This window comes from Penaeus japonicus, unplaced genomic scaffold (assembly GCF_977035675.1).
Source record: "Penaeus japonicus unplaced genomic scaffold, GWHDUDI00000001_assembly GWHDUDI00000027, whole genome shotgun sequence".
Classification (NCBI taxonomy): domain Eukaryota; kingdom Metazoa; phylum Arthropoda; class Malacostraca; order Decapoda; family Penaeidae; genus Penaeus; species Penaeus japonicus.
The window spans coordinates 18,631,487-18,648,915 of NW_028234429.1; the positions used below are offsets into that span (position 1 = coordinate 18,631,487).

Genomic DNA, 17,429 nt, shown 5'->3' on the forward strand with positions numbered 1-17,429 from the left:
ATACACATGCACAACTACATACACATATATGTAAATATTTAGATAGATAGAAAAAAATAGAGATAGATAGATATTCAGAACATATTAAAGAAAATCATATAAAGAACCAACAAGCCACATCATTCAATAAGTGAAAGGATGTGCTTTAATAACGACAGATCAAGACCATAATCAAGACATGGGGGTTAATTCAGGCCAGAGTGGGGTCAAAAACTTCCACCAAGATTTTTTGGTGATAAGTCTTGTGCTTTGCTTTCTCTCTATTTTCATGTGGTTGTATTCTGAACATTAAAAGTCTGGTTTTAAAATATGGCTTTAACCCTTCACTTTCATACTGCAGGTTTCCTTTTGTTTAAATTACAAGCTATTTCTTCCTTAACCCTTTCCCGATGGGGCACACGCTACGCGAAAACCCCTTCGCCGGGCCATTGCAATATTGCATTGGAAACGTCACACTGGCATGACGCCCCGGAATCGGGAATTTAGCTGTGTCACACAAGTGTGATGCACCGTCGTCATAGTGTTAAGTTACTGTTACCTATTATACCAAAAGCTAACTAGTATCACTTTGCTAACATCTCATGAAAACTCATACTTCATAGCATAAGTCAAGAAAATAATAGGAAACACTAACTTTTGATGACGCCTAGTCCAGACATAACATCTTAAGATATGGCATGTCTCAGAATGTCTCAGCTTGAGATCATTAGATAGAGGTAACTCCAGCATACATCTCTCCCACTTCTCTGATATTAATGGACCAATATCAAAATCTTGGCCTTCCCTGTGTTATATCTCAGAAAGATATAATACTGCATACCACCTATACTAATGAAATTGAAATCGATGGATTGCATTTGACATATACTACAAATAGTAGTTTTAGTTCATGGACCCTAACTACAGCAATAACATTGGTTGCAACCGACCCCTTAAGGACAAATGTCTTGTGGATCTGATGCACAAATAAACAACCCCTTATACCTGCTCTAATTCAATCCACACAAAAAAAATTAGTTGTATTTTTTAAATGTACATAATCTTAATTATGATACTTGAAAACAGTACAGTGATTTCCTGATTTCTTATATATATAAGTAAAAGTACAATGTCCTCACCTAAGCATAGCTAAACTCAGTACATACGTCCTTAACCCTCTCTCAACGGGTGGTACACCACGGGTACCGCGCATTCAAGGCCTGTACGCAGGGTGCTATCATGCGGCGTCGATCATTTAATTGATTTAGGCCTATGCATTCAAGAGCCCCGGCATTGCAACTTGCAAGGCTGGAATGCCCCCGGCATGAATAGGTTAAGGGTACTATGGTGTAGCATCAAACACTCCAGCGATTCACCTTTAAATTACCTCCTAAAGAAACAGCTAGACAACATGCCACCGTCATCACTGAATCTATTAGTTGATGCTACACGTAGTCTCATGAAACCTAAACATAACGCCTTTATTAGGAAGGGTATTGGAAGTAGAACCCACTGAACATCGCATGCGAGTCTTTATATGTATTCTATGGGTAGAGCTTTGTCGTTAATATATAAAAATGTCTATGATATGTATCTAGTAATTTCCCTGTTATATTTCCTGCATGTCCAGCCATCAGGGTCAATACCATCTCTATAGTTGATTTCCTGAGACTAAAACTACCATGTCTGGACAGTAAATATCAAACACTATGCAATCAAACCGATTTCATAGGTCCTGGCAACATGCGACACTTCACCAGAGAGATCCAAGGGTGAATCTTACTTCAAAAAATATTAAATTTCAGATACAAATAGGTACTTGTGGCTAAATAGGTGATTATTTTTTTTAAAAGGCATTCTTGAGATAAGTGTAGGTCAGTTACACTATTTATATTCTTATCATATCCCTTTCATCCTCTTCAATATATCATCACAATACAAATATTCTATGATTTGTTTCCTTTGTATTATGTTAAACACACACACACACACACACATAGAACCCATCCATTATATAATTAGTACAAAAACTGGACCTCCTTATATGCAAAAAAAGCGTACAGCTCCACCTCCGTCAACTTACCGAAGGCCCAAGCACGTGAGAGGACAAAGATCTATCAGGAACTCGACCTTATCCTTCCCCAAAAGCATCATTTGTCACATCACCCATATATCAAAACAAAAAAGTACCCATATGACAAAAATCCGCTCTCCCTCGCTACTCACCTCGAAAACTTTTAACAAGAACTGCACATATTTCTGCCTGAGGCCCAAGGACTTTCCTAAACTGGCGAGCACGAGAACTGTCACAAGAACGAGCAAGAAAGGAGGTAATAACACGGACAGGGCGACTGTGAATAGTGCGTCCGTCACCGCCATTGTGAACCGACTGAACCCGATCTTTCGCTCAGGCAGCGTTCGGTGTCGGACACTTTCGAGCGCCGGGGAAGCGCTTTTCTGCTAGATTCTTGTTGGTTTTTGGTTTTGAGTATTTTTTCGGGAGTTTAATTTTCTCATTTCTTTTCATTTACTGAGACTTTTCGACTATATTAGACCGCTCTTCCAGGCTGTTTAGACTTCTACCTTCTCTACGATCGGGAAAGTACATCATATATATATTTTAGTATTTCTTGCTGTTTTATCCATTATCTTGGATTTAAAGAAAATAATTTTCAATTTCACTGTCTCTTTTAGAGGATTCTTAAAAGTGTGTCAAAGATGTGAAAAACACGGTGCCGGTGATTAATTAGCGCTAAGAAAAACGTTTTATGCTATCCTTTAATTTTTTTTGCTTTGAATATTATCATGGATTCTAAGATTTAGTAACATATGTCATTTATTCTGGGTTCCTTTTTCAAATATACTTCAAACTATGATATGGACGTGACATGAACTGCTAGCAACTTTCGCTAGATTTCTTTGGTTTTGAGTACATACATATTTGAAACTTGACTAAAAATATTTTGCAATTGCTTTCTTTTATACATTTCCTTGTAATAAAAGTGTCTTAGATGTTTACTTAAGTTGAAGTAAATGAAAAATCCTCCGGAGACGAAAATACCGCTTACTTTCCGCTAACGCCAATCTTTTTCCTTATCATAAAGTTTAAGTGATTACTAATATTACTTGAAAAATACTTCGTCACCATTACTTCTCAACCTAACATTGCTTACGAAAGATCAAAATTTGGTCATTTCTCGGAGGTGAGTTCGAGATATTTCCCAAGAGCTCACCATATGACTAAACATTTCTATTGATGATGCCATAACGTACAGTGAATGAATGAGTGGATCTAACGGATAGATGAATCTCTCTAAAGTTTCGGAAAAAAAGATAAGCTGTTCGGAATATCATCTACTTGATAAGTAACATTACTATCACATTAGGTCGCACATATGTTTGTGACTAATAGAGGAGCAATTATATCAAGTGTGGAGAAACACGTGGATCAGTCCCATTGTCTCTGTGTTACGTGTACTTGGTGGAAATGACACTATGATAAACCTAGAACATTACTGTTGGTAGTAATGGTGACGATGTGAAATCCGATGGTTGTAATACTATCAAAATATGGTTAAAGATAATGATCTTGATTGTAATGATAATTATGACGATGGTAATGACAGTGTAATCAATAGAGGATATGTTACATGTAATAAAAATTATGATGATAATAGTAATGGTAATGATGATAATAATAATAACAGTTATTATAATAATGATAATAATGATGATTATAATAATAATGATAATGATAATAATAACAATAATGATAATGATGATACTTCTATTGATAATAATAATAATAACAGTAATAATGATGTGATAATAATCATAACGATAATGACAAAAAATATGATAATGGCAATAATGATAACAATAACAACAGCAACAATGATAATGGCAATAGTAATAGTGATAATAACAGTAGTAGTAGCAATAATGATAATAGTAATATTGATAATTATTATAATATAATGATAACAATGATATTAATAATGATGATAATAATAGTAGGATTAATAATCATATTTATATTACTATTACCCTCATCATTATTATCCTGATCATAAATATTATTATTGTCCTTACTATCAGTATCATTTTTTTTTTATAATTGTTATTATTATCATTACTACTGTCATTATCTTCGTCATGTGATAATAACAATTATAAAAATGATGAGGCTAATCATAATACTGATAATGCTTATAATATCGATACCATCTATAAAAATGAAAACAGTAATACCAATGATTTTCATAATGACAAAATGATAACAACGACTGTGTAATGTAATGGGTTTATTCTGCTTGGTTTGTTCAGCACAACTTACAAATAGTTGGACTGAACAGGGATACAAGCGATTAGCTGCATGGGTTTTTATTAGCTAAGGACGCACGATGCAGCACGGCGAGACAAAGGATTCAGATGGACGTCCTGACGAGACGAAGGATTCAGATGGACGTCCTGACGAGACAAAGGATTCAGATGGACGTCCTGACGAGACGAAGGATTCAGATGGACGTCCTGACGAGACAAAAGATTCAGACGGACGTCCTGACGAGACGAAGGATTCAGATGGACGTCCTGACGAGACGAAGGATTCAGATGGACGTCCTGACGAGACAAAAGATTCAGACGGACGTCCTGACGAGACGAAGGATTCAGATGGACGTCCTGACGAGACAAAAGATTCAGATGGACGTCCTGACGAGACAAAGGATTCAGATGGACGTCCTGACGAGACGAAGGATTCAGATGGACGTCCTGACGAGACAAAAGATTCAGACGGACGTCCTGACGAGACGAAGGATTCAGATGGACGTCCTGACGAGACAAAAGATTCAGATGGACGTCCTGACGAGACGAAGGATTCAGATGGACGTCCTGACGAGACGAAGGATTCAGATGGACGTCCTGACGAGACAAAAGATTCAGATGGACGTCCTAACGAAACGAAGAATTCAGATGGACGTCCTGACGAGACGAAGGATTCAGATGGACGTCCTGACGAGACAAAAGATTCAGATGGACGTCCTGACGAGACAAAAGATTCAGATGGACGTCCTGACGAGACAAAAGATTCAGATGGACGTCCTGACGAGACGAAGGATTCAGATGGACGTCCTGACGAGACGAAGGATTCAGATGGACGTCCTGACGAGACAAAAGATTCAGATGGACGTCCTGACGAGACGAAGGATTCAGATGGACGTCCTGACGAGACGAAGGATTCAGATGGACGTCCTGACGAGACAAAAGATTCAGATGGACGTCCTGACGAGACGAAGGATTCAGATGGACGTCCTGACGAGACAAAAGATTCAGATGGACGTCCTGACGAGACGAAGGATTCAGATGGACGTCCTGACGAGACGAAGGATTCAGATGGACGTCCTGACGAGACGAAGGATTCAGATGGACGTCCTAATGGAAAACAGTGAAGACGCGCTGGGGGACTTCCTTCGGCCGGCCCTACTCCATCGGGGAGTAAGGCCGATAGTCGAGCAGAGATCACTAGGCTGGCCCATGAAGAGCAGACTTGAGAGACGGGGAGTGACCCGGGCCGCGTACTTAGTAGAGTCCTCCAGAGGTCATAGGAGGCTTGCCCCACAAGAGCAGACTGGAGAAGGGACTGTGTACCAACTGGCAGCCACAGTCGAACTGACGTCTTGCTAGAAGGATCTGCGTGAAGTCCTTTTTTACCGGTCTTATAGATTGTAATGACATTTCAATAATGATGATAATGATAATGTTAATAAATGAAATAGTAATTATGGTAATGGTTATGATAGCCTAAAATACATAATGGCATTGATAATGATGGTAATAGCAACAATATTATAAGCAACTAGTTGAAACAACGATTGTAGTAATGATGATAATACTAGTGTTTATAATAATTCGTGATAATATTGGTACTGTTAACGGCGATAAAGATTCTAATATTAAGTAATGATAATGATGATTAAGATATTGACAAAAGGATCATGGTACGTATAACGTCTTTAATACTTAAAATAACCGTAACAATACTGATGATAAAAGTAATATCAATAAGGATGATAATGATGAAAATAAGGATGCTAATGATAACAATCAGGCTAATAAAGGCAATAAGATATTAAGAATAATTAATACGAATGGTATTTATTATCTTTAACAATATCTTAATCATCCTTAACGATGAGAACAATAACGATAATTAGAATCACGGTTCCTAGAAAAAAAAAGAAGTGGGCGAGTTTGACAAAAAGGAAAACCACTAGTCTAATGCATTGCTTGGGCAGGAACAGGTTTTATCATTGTAGTGGGAGTAAAGTCTAGGAAATGGGTCGTGTCAAGAGAGTTTTCTCCCATTGATCCGATGAAGTTTTGGCGCAGAACAAAGGAAGGTAGAGTGTGACATTCTTGATAGGCAAGGGGTTAAACAAGATCGTTTCTCAATATCGATGCTTGATGCTGCCGAAGATGTTTGGACGACTAATGGTCGACGGGTTCGTAACGTAAAAAAAATATATATAAAAATGAATAAAATAAAATAAGGACTGGTTTATGAAATTCCAGAAATTTGTTATGAATCCTCCCATCCCCCATTTGAATCCCTCTTCATTCGTTTTATAGAGAATCACAAAGAAAAATGTATTTTGAGAAAAGTGTGGGATCATAACTTTTCCATCTTCACGATGAAGAGAGGTACAGAAACGGAAACATTTTCATTTGTACAAAAAATAAATAAATAAGTAAAACACTTGAATAACATATTACATTATATTCTAGGCACTATTCAGAAATCAGCGTTATCACAACAGTTGTATACATGTAATAAAAACGGTGCAGGGTTGATGGGACGGACCTGTGGCTGATCGGATAAAACCTGAAGGAGACAAGTAAGGTGTTCCTACCCACATTCCAAACTTGGAAGATCCTTGCATTCTTGTTCGCGATTGCCTCCCACACAGGAAGTGCAAAAGCAAACGCAAGTCTACGACAGGACCGCAAAAACTGCAATGTCCAAGGTAACTGCCACGAAGCTTGTGTTTATGCGGGCAATAGCGGAGGCATTATGAAAAGTGTATGGCTTTCTAAACACGGCGTCACAGTAAGTGGTCGACCTGCAGCTCCACAGACGAGCCAGTGACGTGATCAAATACAATATTAGTTTGGAAACAACTGTTCATCAAAAGTTAAGCGTGACCTGGATGCAACAGCATTTGCCGTTCCTAATAACTTGTCAGCGGATCTGGGATGAAAAGGTATTATTAAATATATTAATTAAGGATCTTTTTCCGACTCGTCGCGAAGCCTGTGAAGTTTCCAAAATCAGTGACACCATAACACAAGCTGCCGAAGAAGGGGCAGACATGTTCCTTACATGTACGGAGATTTTTTTATCTGTCAACAGTTTTGGTAAGGTATTGACACGTTCTGAAAAAAGTGATACAATATGGCAAAACATTTCTCCAACATAAAAAGGTAGAGGGTCCACTATATGGATTCTATGCAACGTAGATTTCTCGAGATGACTCTTTAGTGTTGGAGTACTTAAGCAGGGTAAGTTCGACTCATTTTGGTTCAATTTGGGTCTTTTTATGGCTACTTTCAATTAGCTTGCTTACATAACATTTGGAATGACAATTTCTCATGTGTTAAATCTGAGCCAACGCCGCTCACTCCAAGATATCTGGAAAGGATAACATGTATCTAGATTGTTTTCATGGAACAGTTGACTGGGAATTCAATGTAGCATTTTTTCCTTTTGATAGAACCGATCGGTCCATGTTCATTTTAGCAGAAATTATAATTTCACTTTGAATAAAGAGAATATCAAGAATTACATGCATTCTCAACTCAAAGTAGATAGTCTTTATAGGATCCAATAAGATCAATAAGACATCTTAATGGTTGAGCAATATAGCTGCACATATAGCCTTTCCTCCTTTTGTCTTTAAATTTCAAGTGTTCTTCATTGCCTTAACTATCCATAAGTCAATTGGTCTACTAATTTATATACGCTTGTATGCAAACTAATTTGTCTGGATTGTCTCTTCAAACGTCATTCTTCCAATTATTATCTTACGTCACTTTGCCCATATTGTCAAATGATTGACTGATGTTATTGAATCTATTCTGCAAGACACAGATGCATGACCTTAAACCTGAAGTAATACAACCATAGAGTTTAGTCTTGAGTTGCATGCATATTATAGGCTGATGCTTATTTAAAAGAGATCGAATCTGAATTTGGGGATGTATGAGTAATATTTTTCTCTCTCTTCATTTCTTCTCTCTCTCTACGTGGAATAAGTGTGAGTTCCCAGCACAATATTCTGTATTGTCAAGTTTGAAAATGACATTTCGGTGTTTTTCCCGGTCTCATAGAAAAGGAGATTGAGCCAGATAATGACTGAAACTGTTAATGCCTTTGCTGTTCGTACATATCCTGAACACATTCAAAATAGCCGCCATTCTCACTTTCCTGCATCCACTCTAGCCATCAGCTGTGATCGCACAATCAGCTGATCATCAAAACATGACCCGAGGCTCCCTGTGTGGCCGCTCAAAGCTACCTGTACCTGTTCAAGCCTTCTGGACCCGTGCCAAGGCATGATAAGGTACGCTTATTCATTTCACTTACAAGGGGTGTGTCTCACAGCGTAAGTTAGTCATTTATTTGGGTAGTATTCCGTGATTCGTGTTGAGAATGGGTTTTATTTAGTCATTCATTATTCACTGTGGAGTGTGGTACTGGTAGAATTTATTGCACGAGCCTTCCAGAATCTAGATTTATGTATTTAAAGTTTCTTTACCTTGTATTTTGTTACTGAACCTGAATTACGTGAAGTAGTGAGTCATGCATGTCACGCAAACTTCTTGACTGTGGTCCGAGTGACGTTTCAACTATTATTGGTTTAATTCTTGGTAATTATTAATTGACTCTGGTTGCTAAGCAGAGTAAAGTGCTGAATATTTCACATGTCATGTCACTCAACCAGTTAATGCCTTCAATAATCATAGATAATGCAAAGCTTGTAACATTACATAAACTCTGTTGTCCATAGTTCTTTAGTTATGGAATACATATATTACGTTACATGATAGTTGTGGAGAAGCTTTTGTAAGGATCAAGAGTTTAAAATGCCTAAACAGTATTTTAACTGCTAGCTGCTGTGAATCTTGCTTTACTTCACTTTTCACAAGGACATCAAGCATTATTATTAAAGATTTGGAAAGATCTTATTTTCATTTGAAGTGGCTTGAAGATAGTGTCGAAATGATGTAAGAGAAAATGTGTTTTTAATAAGTAACAAGTAGGAAGTATAGCATATTAAACAATTGCGGACAGGGCACCTAATGACCTAACTGGTGGTCAGGGCTGGCGGTCTACGACACTAGTGTCTCCAGCTAATAATTAAAGGATGGGGAAAGGGTTTTCTCCACCCTTCGGGTAGCACAGTTTAGCCCAAACAATATTTTTCCATGAATCTATCTTAAAATATGGGTTTAGACTGACTTTGGAACCCTGTAGCTCTGGAGCTACCGCTGTTACAGCCATAATACTTAATGACTGTGTGTGTGCTTCAACTGTGAGCAGATCCTGATGTTGCGTCATGTACGCATTGACTCCCGTCTTTCAGGCCTAATCTGTGCCGACATGTGTGTCATGACACCCGTACGCTATGGGTTAAGATAAGAAAAGGAAAAAGTTTTTTGACTTCATGTGTGCCTGCATGCATATGTGCATATGAACGTGTGTGCATATTTGCATGTGTACGTACGTGTGTGTGTGTGTGTGTGTGTATGTGTGTGTTTGTTTGCGTTTGTGAAATGGTATTTTCTTAAAATACTCCCCTTGGGCACAGAAACATAAAATTTAAAAAAATTCAATAGTTTTTTATATGTTATGAGCAATTTTCAGTCATTAGAGGAAATCATGTGTCTCTGAGAAATAAACAAAAACAAAAATTAAAAATTGTTCAAAAAACATGATGGAAATAGGAAAAGCACGCGTGAAATATGGTAGCATGTCAATAATGCATTTTAATACAGAAATACAAATTTTACCTCCCTGACAGAGAATCAGACTCGAGACCTTTGAAAGAGAATCACAGCTCCTAGCCATTATATCATAACGAACCACCAAAAGGTTTATCTAACCAGGTGCAATGCAGCCACCATGGAAGTTACCTATATACTCTTAGCAGAGCAGTGATGACGAGGTTTTACAGACAATCCCCGTGGGTACTCAGTGGGAATGAATTAGAAATTCAGGTTACCGAAGTTATAGTTATGTGTAAAAAAATGGTAAACTGCAGTAATGCTTTTTAATATAGAAATACAAATTTGACCTCCCTGAAAGTGAATCGAACTCAGGACCTCCAAGTGAGAATCCTAGCTCCTAACCATTACACCACAACAACCTATTAAAAAGTTTATCCAACCGGGTGCAATGCAGCCACCATCGAACTTACCTATATTCTCTTAGTACCCACGGGGATTGTCTGTAAATTCTCGTCATCACTGCTCTGCTAAGAGCATATAGGTAACTTCCATGGTGGCTGCATTGCACCTGGTTAGATAAACTTTTAGTGAGTCATTGTAGTGTAATGGTTTGGACCCAGAATTCTCACTCAGAGGTCCTGAATTTGTTTCACTGTCAGGAAAAGCATGTTTAAGAAGTTCATGAAGACTACAAAACAAGGAAACAGAATGGAAAAAATGTTCTTAGAATGCCCATGAATCTGACAAAATCTGTAGAATAATGTACAGAAATTAGCCTCTATTTTGGATTTTAAACATTTGAACTGTATAAAGACAACTTACTTTTTTAATCAGAAAAATTATATTTTGTTTTTTAATTTACTTCATGAAAGGTGTATGACTTTGCAAACTTGTCTATGAATCATTATGGAAAATGCCTTTGACACCCAATATTTGCTACTCATATTAAATGTAAGACAGATTAGCAATGTCCTCGGCCCAGGGAGTGGAGAATATACTTATGATAAATACTGTATTTAGAACTGTTTAAATAATTTAATCATCGCATCACTTGGTAAAGTTGAAGAATCAGGCACTACTAGAATATATAACTTAACCATGTATTTGAAAATTAGTTTTATATCAAAATGTAAGGAGAAAAAAACAGTTATAATAAGTATTACTTGTTGATAATTTTCAGCTGAACGGTTAAATTGGGTATAGTGACATTGCTTGTTTCCGCTGCTTTATTGCCCATTCCTCCACTTTTATTTTATACCATCTCTTGTCATTGACACCAAGGTTGTGTGTCCAATGACAAGGCTCTACCCATTACCTCTAGGCAACACAATTGTACCATAATAATTGTTTTATCTAAGACAACAAAATACTGACATGTCATGCTTATCAGTGTTTGATGGGGTCATAATCACAATTAGGGTCTTGCTGCATCATATATCTTGATTGGTATTTTTATATTCATAACCATTTCTGAGATTACTAAATGGTGACCCATTATCTACATCAGAGAGATATCTATGGATCCTCTAAGTGATTCTGATAATGTATTTTAGATATTGTTTTATGTAATTGACTTTTTTTTTTATTAATACTTTTACATCAGCTGTGTGGAATATAAGATTCTTCCTTTTTCTTTTCAGGCTGTTTTTCTCTGGTTACTTTAGTGTTTGATTACTTCCTTTTTAGATGCTTTACTGTTTTGGATTACATTTTTTGTTGGTTTACCTTATACCTCAAAAGTTTTTTTATAGTGAAAATACAAAAATCTGTAATCAATAAATAAGTGGGCTATAGGTGTAAGTTGAATTCATTTTGACTTTTATGTTTAAATCAACTTAATCATTCTACAGTAAATAAAAAGCAAATATTCTGTTACAAGGACTTTGTTCTGGTTATCCAAATCTATCTATCTTATCCTATTTATATTGGGCAATATGAAGGCTAAAACATCTATTTATTCAACCTATGGGTTTAAGACTTGTAACCCCTACTCTTTCAGGAACATCATGCCTCTGCAAGAGAGTGACAAAGTTGGGGAAGAGAGTGGTGGAAGCCTTCATGCTGAGACCCTAGAGGATGTCCCCAGCACTGATTCAGGCGAAATTGTATTGTTATCCCTCCCTCCAATGAACAGCAACATCTCATCAGCAAATGATGTCAGTGGCCCAAATGAGAATGAAGATGTTGGCAAGGAGACTACAGGAGGCATCACAAATGATACAGACGAGGGAAATCAAGAGCAGAAGTTACTTGGCAGCAGTGAAAGATCTGATGGTGCTAGTGGTTTAAGTCAAGAGGCAACTCATATGCAGGATGCAGTGCCAGATCAGGCTGTTCCAGAGACAGGTCGCTTGCAAGAGGAAGCTTCTAATCACAGCGAACCAAAGGAGATGGATTCCCACATCAGCAGCAATGTCACTCAGAAGGGTGAAGAAGAGGCAGAAGCATTCACAACTAAAAAGCCTCTCCAGCTCAAGAATGATGAACTTTCCCTTGGTGAAACAGAGTCAGAGTCCATTCTAGATGTGAGCCTTATTTCAGGGTCAGACAGTCTTTCATCATCAATAAAACCTCTCAAGCTAAAGAAAAGATCAAAGAAGATGAAGAGTAGTAAGGTTGTGAGGGATGGAAAGGATTCTGACTCATCCGTGTCATCCAAAAAGAAGGGCTCTAGTCGCAAGATACTAGTCAAGTGCAAATTTGCTCCAGAGGGCCTCAAGTATATTGAAGACTGTTTGAGGGGACACATATTTTCTGGCTGGGTGGATGAACGGAAATGGATTGAAAATCTAGGTAGTTATAGAGACATTGTTGAGGTGGATGAGTGGGAAACAGACCTGAACAAGCAGTTGAACATCATAATCAGAAAAATTCCTGGTGTACAAGAAGGTACAAAGTGGATTAACATAACACGTAAGTAGTAAAGACATTTTTCTTTTGTGAAAACATCCATGGTGATTTTCAGAGGCTTTCTTTCAGGGGCTCGATCATAACTATAGTACATGTGTCTTTTACTCTAAATGAATTAGTGAGCCAAGTAATGTATCTATTTTTCTTTTTTCTTTTTCTCTTATAGCACCTTCTGCTGCCCAGCTTAGCTATTGCTTGTGGGTACTACTTGCAGAGGCACCCATACCTGGTCACTACTGGTTTGTCATAACTAACGTTGGTGTCCAGTCCCTCTTTGGTCTGAAAATCTCACTGAGAATTATCAGGTATGTTAAGTTTCAGGAGTTATATATTTTTAGGGATACTAAGAATATTCTAATATTGATGTTATATTATTTTATAAGAGTCCAGTTATACAATTGAAATTCTTTTTTTTATGTAGTAACCTATCAGGAACAGGTGGCTCTCTGGTGTTACATCTATTAGAGACAGGCAGGAAATAGTGTTATGGGATTATGGGATCATGGGATAGATGCATAAATGAATCAGAACAGCTGAAAGAAAAAAGAACTTGATGGTAGTCACTTCAAATTCTGCCTGAGTTCAGTTGTGTTGAGCAATGAGTGAGAGGAGTTGTGTTGCATCATTGTAATTCTTAGCAATTTGTGGCTGGGAGCAGATAGGTAAAGAGTTTTGTCTTTTGTTCTTATATGTAGGAGCAGGGTATATTATTCTTATATTATGTCTAATTATCATCATCATTCATAGACATCAGTATCATCATCAGCTTTATTGTTATGATTGCTTTGAACAAGAGTGAGAGTAGTGACCTTTCATGAGGCTGGTCATCATCAATTGGTCACTAGGCTTATTACATCTGTAAGGGGATGTAATACTACCAGATCAATCTTTAGTTCATTTAATAGGCCAGCAGAATAAGAATGCTTTCAGGAATATCGCTGACAAAAAATACTTGGCATGATATTATTTTTATTGTATTACGACAGGAGTATCCATCCTCAAGACTATGAGGAAGCAGATACCCGCAGTACAAGAAGGAAGCAATTGGTATCAGGCGAACCAGGCAAGGAGATCCAAGCAATTAGCCAGCAGGTTGCCGACTGGTGGGACCAAGCGCAACAGCTAAACTTTGCGTTGGTCTGGTCTGCCATAACTACAACGTTCACTCTCAGCAACATTCGAGAAGCTATCAGGTAAGGATGTTCGGTTCTTGTTCATACTGAGAAGATACTGTTTTTAACTACTGTATGTTTGAAATTTAGTTATATTACATCTTGTAAGAGGTTGTTATCTGTATAAAAGATCTCTTTTTCAGGTTCTTGATAATATTAATTGTCACACTGACAGTTGGCTTGATGACCTTCTTAAGAGAGTCACATCATGTGGTGCTCAGATTCATCCACGAGGCAGGAATATTCCTCCACAATGTGACCCCTTTCCTCCAGTCCCTGATGTCATTTGTGGAGAAGCTCCTGGGTGGCTTGTATCTATTACTAGCCATGGTATATAGGGATTGGAGGCGATCAAGTGCCCCGCCTCCTCCATCTTACCAAGGGCCAAGGCAAACTCCCCTCCCTCTCATGCCAAACCAGGGTCCACCACCGGCTTACCCTCCAGCTGGGCCAAGAGTGGTTAAGTATGTGGCACCAGAACAGTGGGTGTATAAAAAGCAAGATAATGTGCAGCCACCCCATTAAAATGAAAAACTCAGTCAGGAAAAATATTTTGTCAATTCCAGAATGGTGTTAAATCAAGGTGTTTAGCTTGTATTTGAAATAAAGTATTTTATATGTTTTAGAAAATTGGAATTAGGTTTAAGTTTTATGTATTAGATTTTGCTTTTTAGATATATTTTTTTTGTAATAGGTGGTTATTGATATATGTGTAAATATACAAAAAATGGATATATATTTGATGGTACTAATCAAGAGGATAATCATTTTTATTATTGCTTTTTGCAGTTGCTATGTCAGTTGATATTATACTCTAACTCTAGTCTTTCATTCCTCTTTCCATGTGAGATAGAATATTGTAATACTAGTCACCTAGGCTTACCGTATTAAAAAATAATCCACAATACCAAATTCAAGGAGAATGTGATATATTTCCATTTTTACAACAAATGATATTATTCATCTACTTTTAGCTACCCTGGTCACAAGACATAGGGAATTGTGATATGCAAAAGTAAAGAAGTGCCTTTTCTGAATTACCATTGTGCCTGATCATGACAACAGTTGACTAAAGGAACACCAAATTATGTTATTGAGATTGATGGTGTTAGCTCTATTTGTCCATGCTAGTAGGCATTAAAAAAAGTGGTGGCTAACTCAGTGAATTTTGGTGAGCAACCTCTGCCAAATTACATACAATAGTAGATGCTTAATTGGGTGGTTAGTTGGCTGGTTTTGTTTGACTAGATATTTCCTTGAGGAAATGTTTTGAAGTATTCTGTGTTGCCTAAGCGTGGTCCTCAGTTCAAGTTGAAATTTTAAGCAGTCCAGAAGTCAATTAAAAAAAAGAGGGAAAAGTCAGGATATTATGATAAAGACATATATAGGTATATTTTGTAACTAGCTGTATATTTTGATATTGGTAAGAGTCCTTTATTTTAATATTTGCAACCTAGAAGAAGTATCTTGGTAGAGGTTGTGATTGTTTAGAATAGTGGTTCTCAGCTGGTGGTTCATGATGACTATTTTGATGGTTCTCAGGATGTTCACAATATTTATTAATAAGCAAGCAATTAGTAAATATATTCTTCATTTTATAGAAAATACAGTTTAAAGATTGCTATAAAAAATCAATAGTTACTCATATTGTTGTATAATTCCTGTTCAAGGAATATATTGGCAATCTAATGTTTAAATTTTTGTAGCACTGCAAATCACTTAAAGTTCTAAAAGGTCTATGATGATGATAATTTTTATTATTGTTATTATTAAAGGTGTAATTTTCATTATTTTTGGCCCGGTGGTCCTCGGCCTGAAATGATGACTGGCAAAACACTCTTTCATGTTGATAAAATGGCAGATAAACCCACTATACAAAAAACATTTTATTAGAAGATGAGACTTCAGTTTCAAAATCCACCTGGATTTCATCTTCAGGAACTGAAAACAGTATAGTGGGTTTATCTGCCTGGCCTGAAATGAGTTGAGAACCACTATCATTGGACTTTTCTGTCAAAAATAATTAGATTGTCTTGAAAGGGAGAACTTATTTCCTTTTGATGAACATAAAACAAAAGGGTTTGTATACTGTGATGAAGATGTAAAAGTTCATGTGTTTGATAAAAAAAAAAAGTGCAAAAAAGGGGATACATAGATTGTGATGGGAAAAAAATGTGATAAAGATAAATATTTATATATTTTACAACTAGCTGTATAATGATAAAGTTAATTTTAGGCTTCTTAATGTTTAACAGAGGCAGATAAATGTTTTGGTAACAGTGGATAAGTCCTGCTAGAGCTTGAAGACTTCAAAATTGTTCTTGACTTATGTTTAAACCAAGTTTATTGCGACAAATGTAGAAGAAAGGTGTGAATGAGACTGAGTATCTAAACAGCACAAGACGGAAGTTATCATCGTATTTCCGATGATGACCTCCATTGAAACACGTCAAATACGTCTATTGTGTTGTTAAGATATTCAGTCTCATTCATACCTTTCTTTTATAAATGTTTGTACCAAAAAGTGTTGAATACTGTACCTGCTAGGAAAACAATTCCAAACATTTCTAAAAAAATAGTACTAATAGCTAGAAAATACTGCAAGATAGTACTGGCAGCACTTTTACAGCAGTGATTATGGTTTTGTCATTCAGTTTTTGCTAGAGCAAGGGTCGGCAACCTTTTGAATAGTTTTCAACCCCTTTGAATAGTTTTCAACACTTGTCAGTTATGACTTCTTTTCTGCTGCACTTAATTTTAGAATAAGTGATACTACATATATGTAAACAAGACATACATTTTGAAATTAAACTCTACTCCTTCATAATACAAAAAAGTAGTAGACCAACTCAAATATACTACTACTTTCTTTCCCCATTTTTTATATATCATTATTATTATTGTTATTAGCATTATTATCATCATTACTATTTTTGCTATAATCATTATTGTTATTATTATCATCGTTGTCATCATTACTATTTCAATTGTTTTTTAAAATGCTTTTGGCGTGCCATAGTCAATCCCCTCATGTACCCCGTTTGGCCCACGTGCCAAGAGTTGCCGACCATTATGCTAGAAGTACCACAGTAAGCTTTAGGGATACTTTCTGAATTGGTACTTTCTGGTACGTGAAGGGTTATTTTAAAGTGTGAAAGTAACAGCAAGACTTCCCAGCTATGCTTGTATTTAATTTCATTAACATTCTCCTCATTCTATTATTTTCATTATCATCACTATTTTGAGTGTTAATACTACTGTTGTTGTTATTTCTTTTATATTATTTTTCTGATGTTATTTTATTATTATTATTGGGCATTGTTTTTATATTATTCTTATTGTTATTATTAGTACCATTACTTT

At 36.6% G+C, this 17,429-nt stretch overlaps 3 protein-coding genes across 9 annotated transcripts in view; 2 read left to right on the forward strand and 1 right to left on the reverse strand.

Moving 5' to 3' along the window:
• Positions 1 to 6,207, reverse strand: part of Gpat4 (Glycerol-3-phosphate acyltransferase 4) — a 38,304-nt gene extending 32,097 nt beyond the window's left edge. For all 6 annotated transcript variants that reach the window (XM_086552698.1, XM_043018419.2, XM_043018420.2 and 3 more), the window contains exon 1: positions 2,206 to 6,207. In XM_086552698.1, coding sequence (XP_086408824.1) covers positions 2,206 to 2,358 — 153 coding nt within the window. In that variant the 5' untranslated portion in view covers positions 2,359 to 6,207. The remainder of the gene's footprint in view (positions 1 to 2,205) is intronic.
• LOC147468612 (uncharacterized) lies at positions 4,383 to 6,209 on the forward strand. Its single transcript, XM_086552700.1, has one exon. The coding sequence runs from the start codon at positions 4,383 to 4,385 to the stop codon at positions 5,424 to 5,426; it is 1,044 nt and encodes a 347-aa protein (XP_086408826.1). The 3' UTR covers positions 5,427 to 6,209.
• Positions 6,210 to 8,457: 2,248 nt separating this feature from the next.
• Positions 8,458 to 16,407, forward strand: LOC122254629 (uncharacterized). Of its 2 annotated transcripts, none has more exons than XM_086552697.1 (5): positions 8,458 to 8,597; positions 11,984 to 12,897; positions 13,061 to 13,199; positions 13,881 to 14,087; positions 14,210 to 16,407. In XM_086552697.1, the coding sequence occupies exons 1-5, from the start codon at positions 8,590 to 8,592 to the stop codon at positions 14,589 to 14,591; spliced, it is 1,650 nt and encodes a 549-aa protein (XP_086408823.1). In that variant the 5' UTR covers positions 8,458 to 8,589; the 3' UTR covers positions 14,592 to 16,407. The 2 variants fall into 2 exon arrangements, with proteins under 2 accessions (XP_086408823.1, XP_042874350.2); XM_043018416.2 differs by having other exon boundaries at positions 8,524 to 8,639; positions 14,210 to 15,415.
• Positions 16,408 to 17,429: the final 1,022 nt, after the last annotated feature.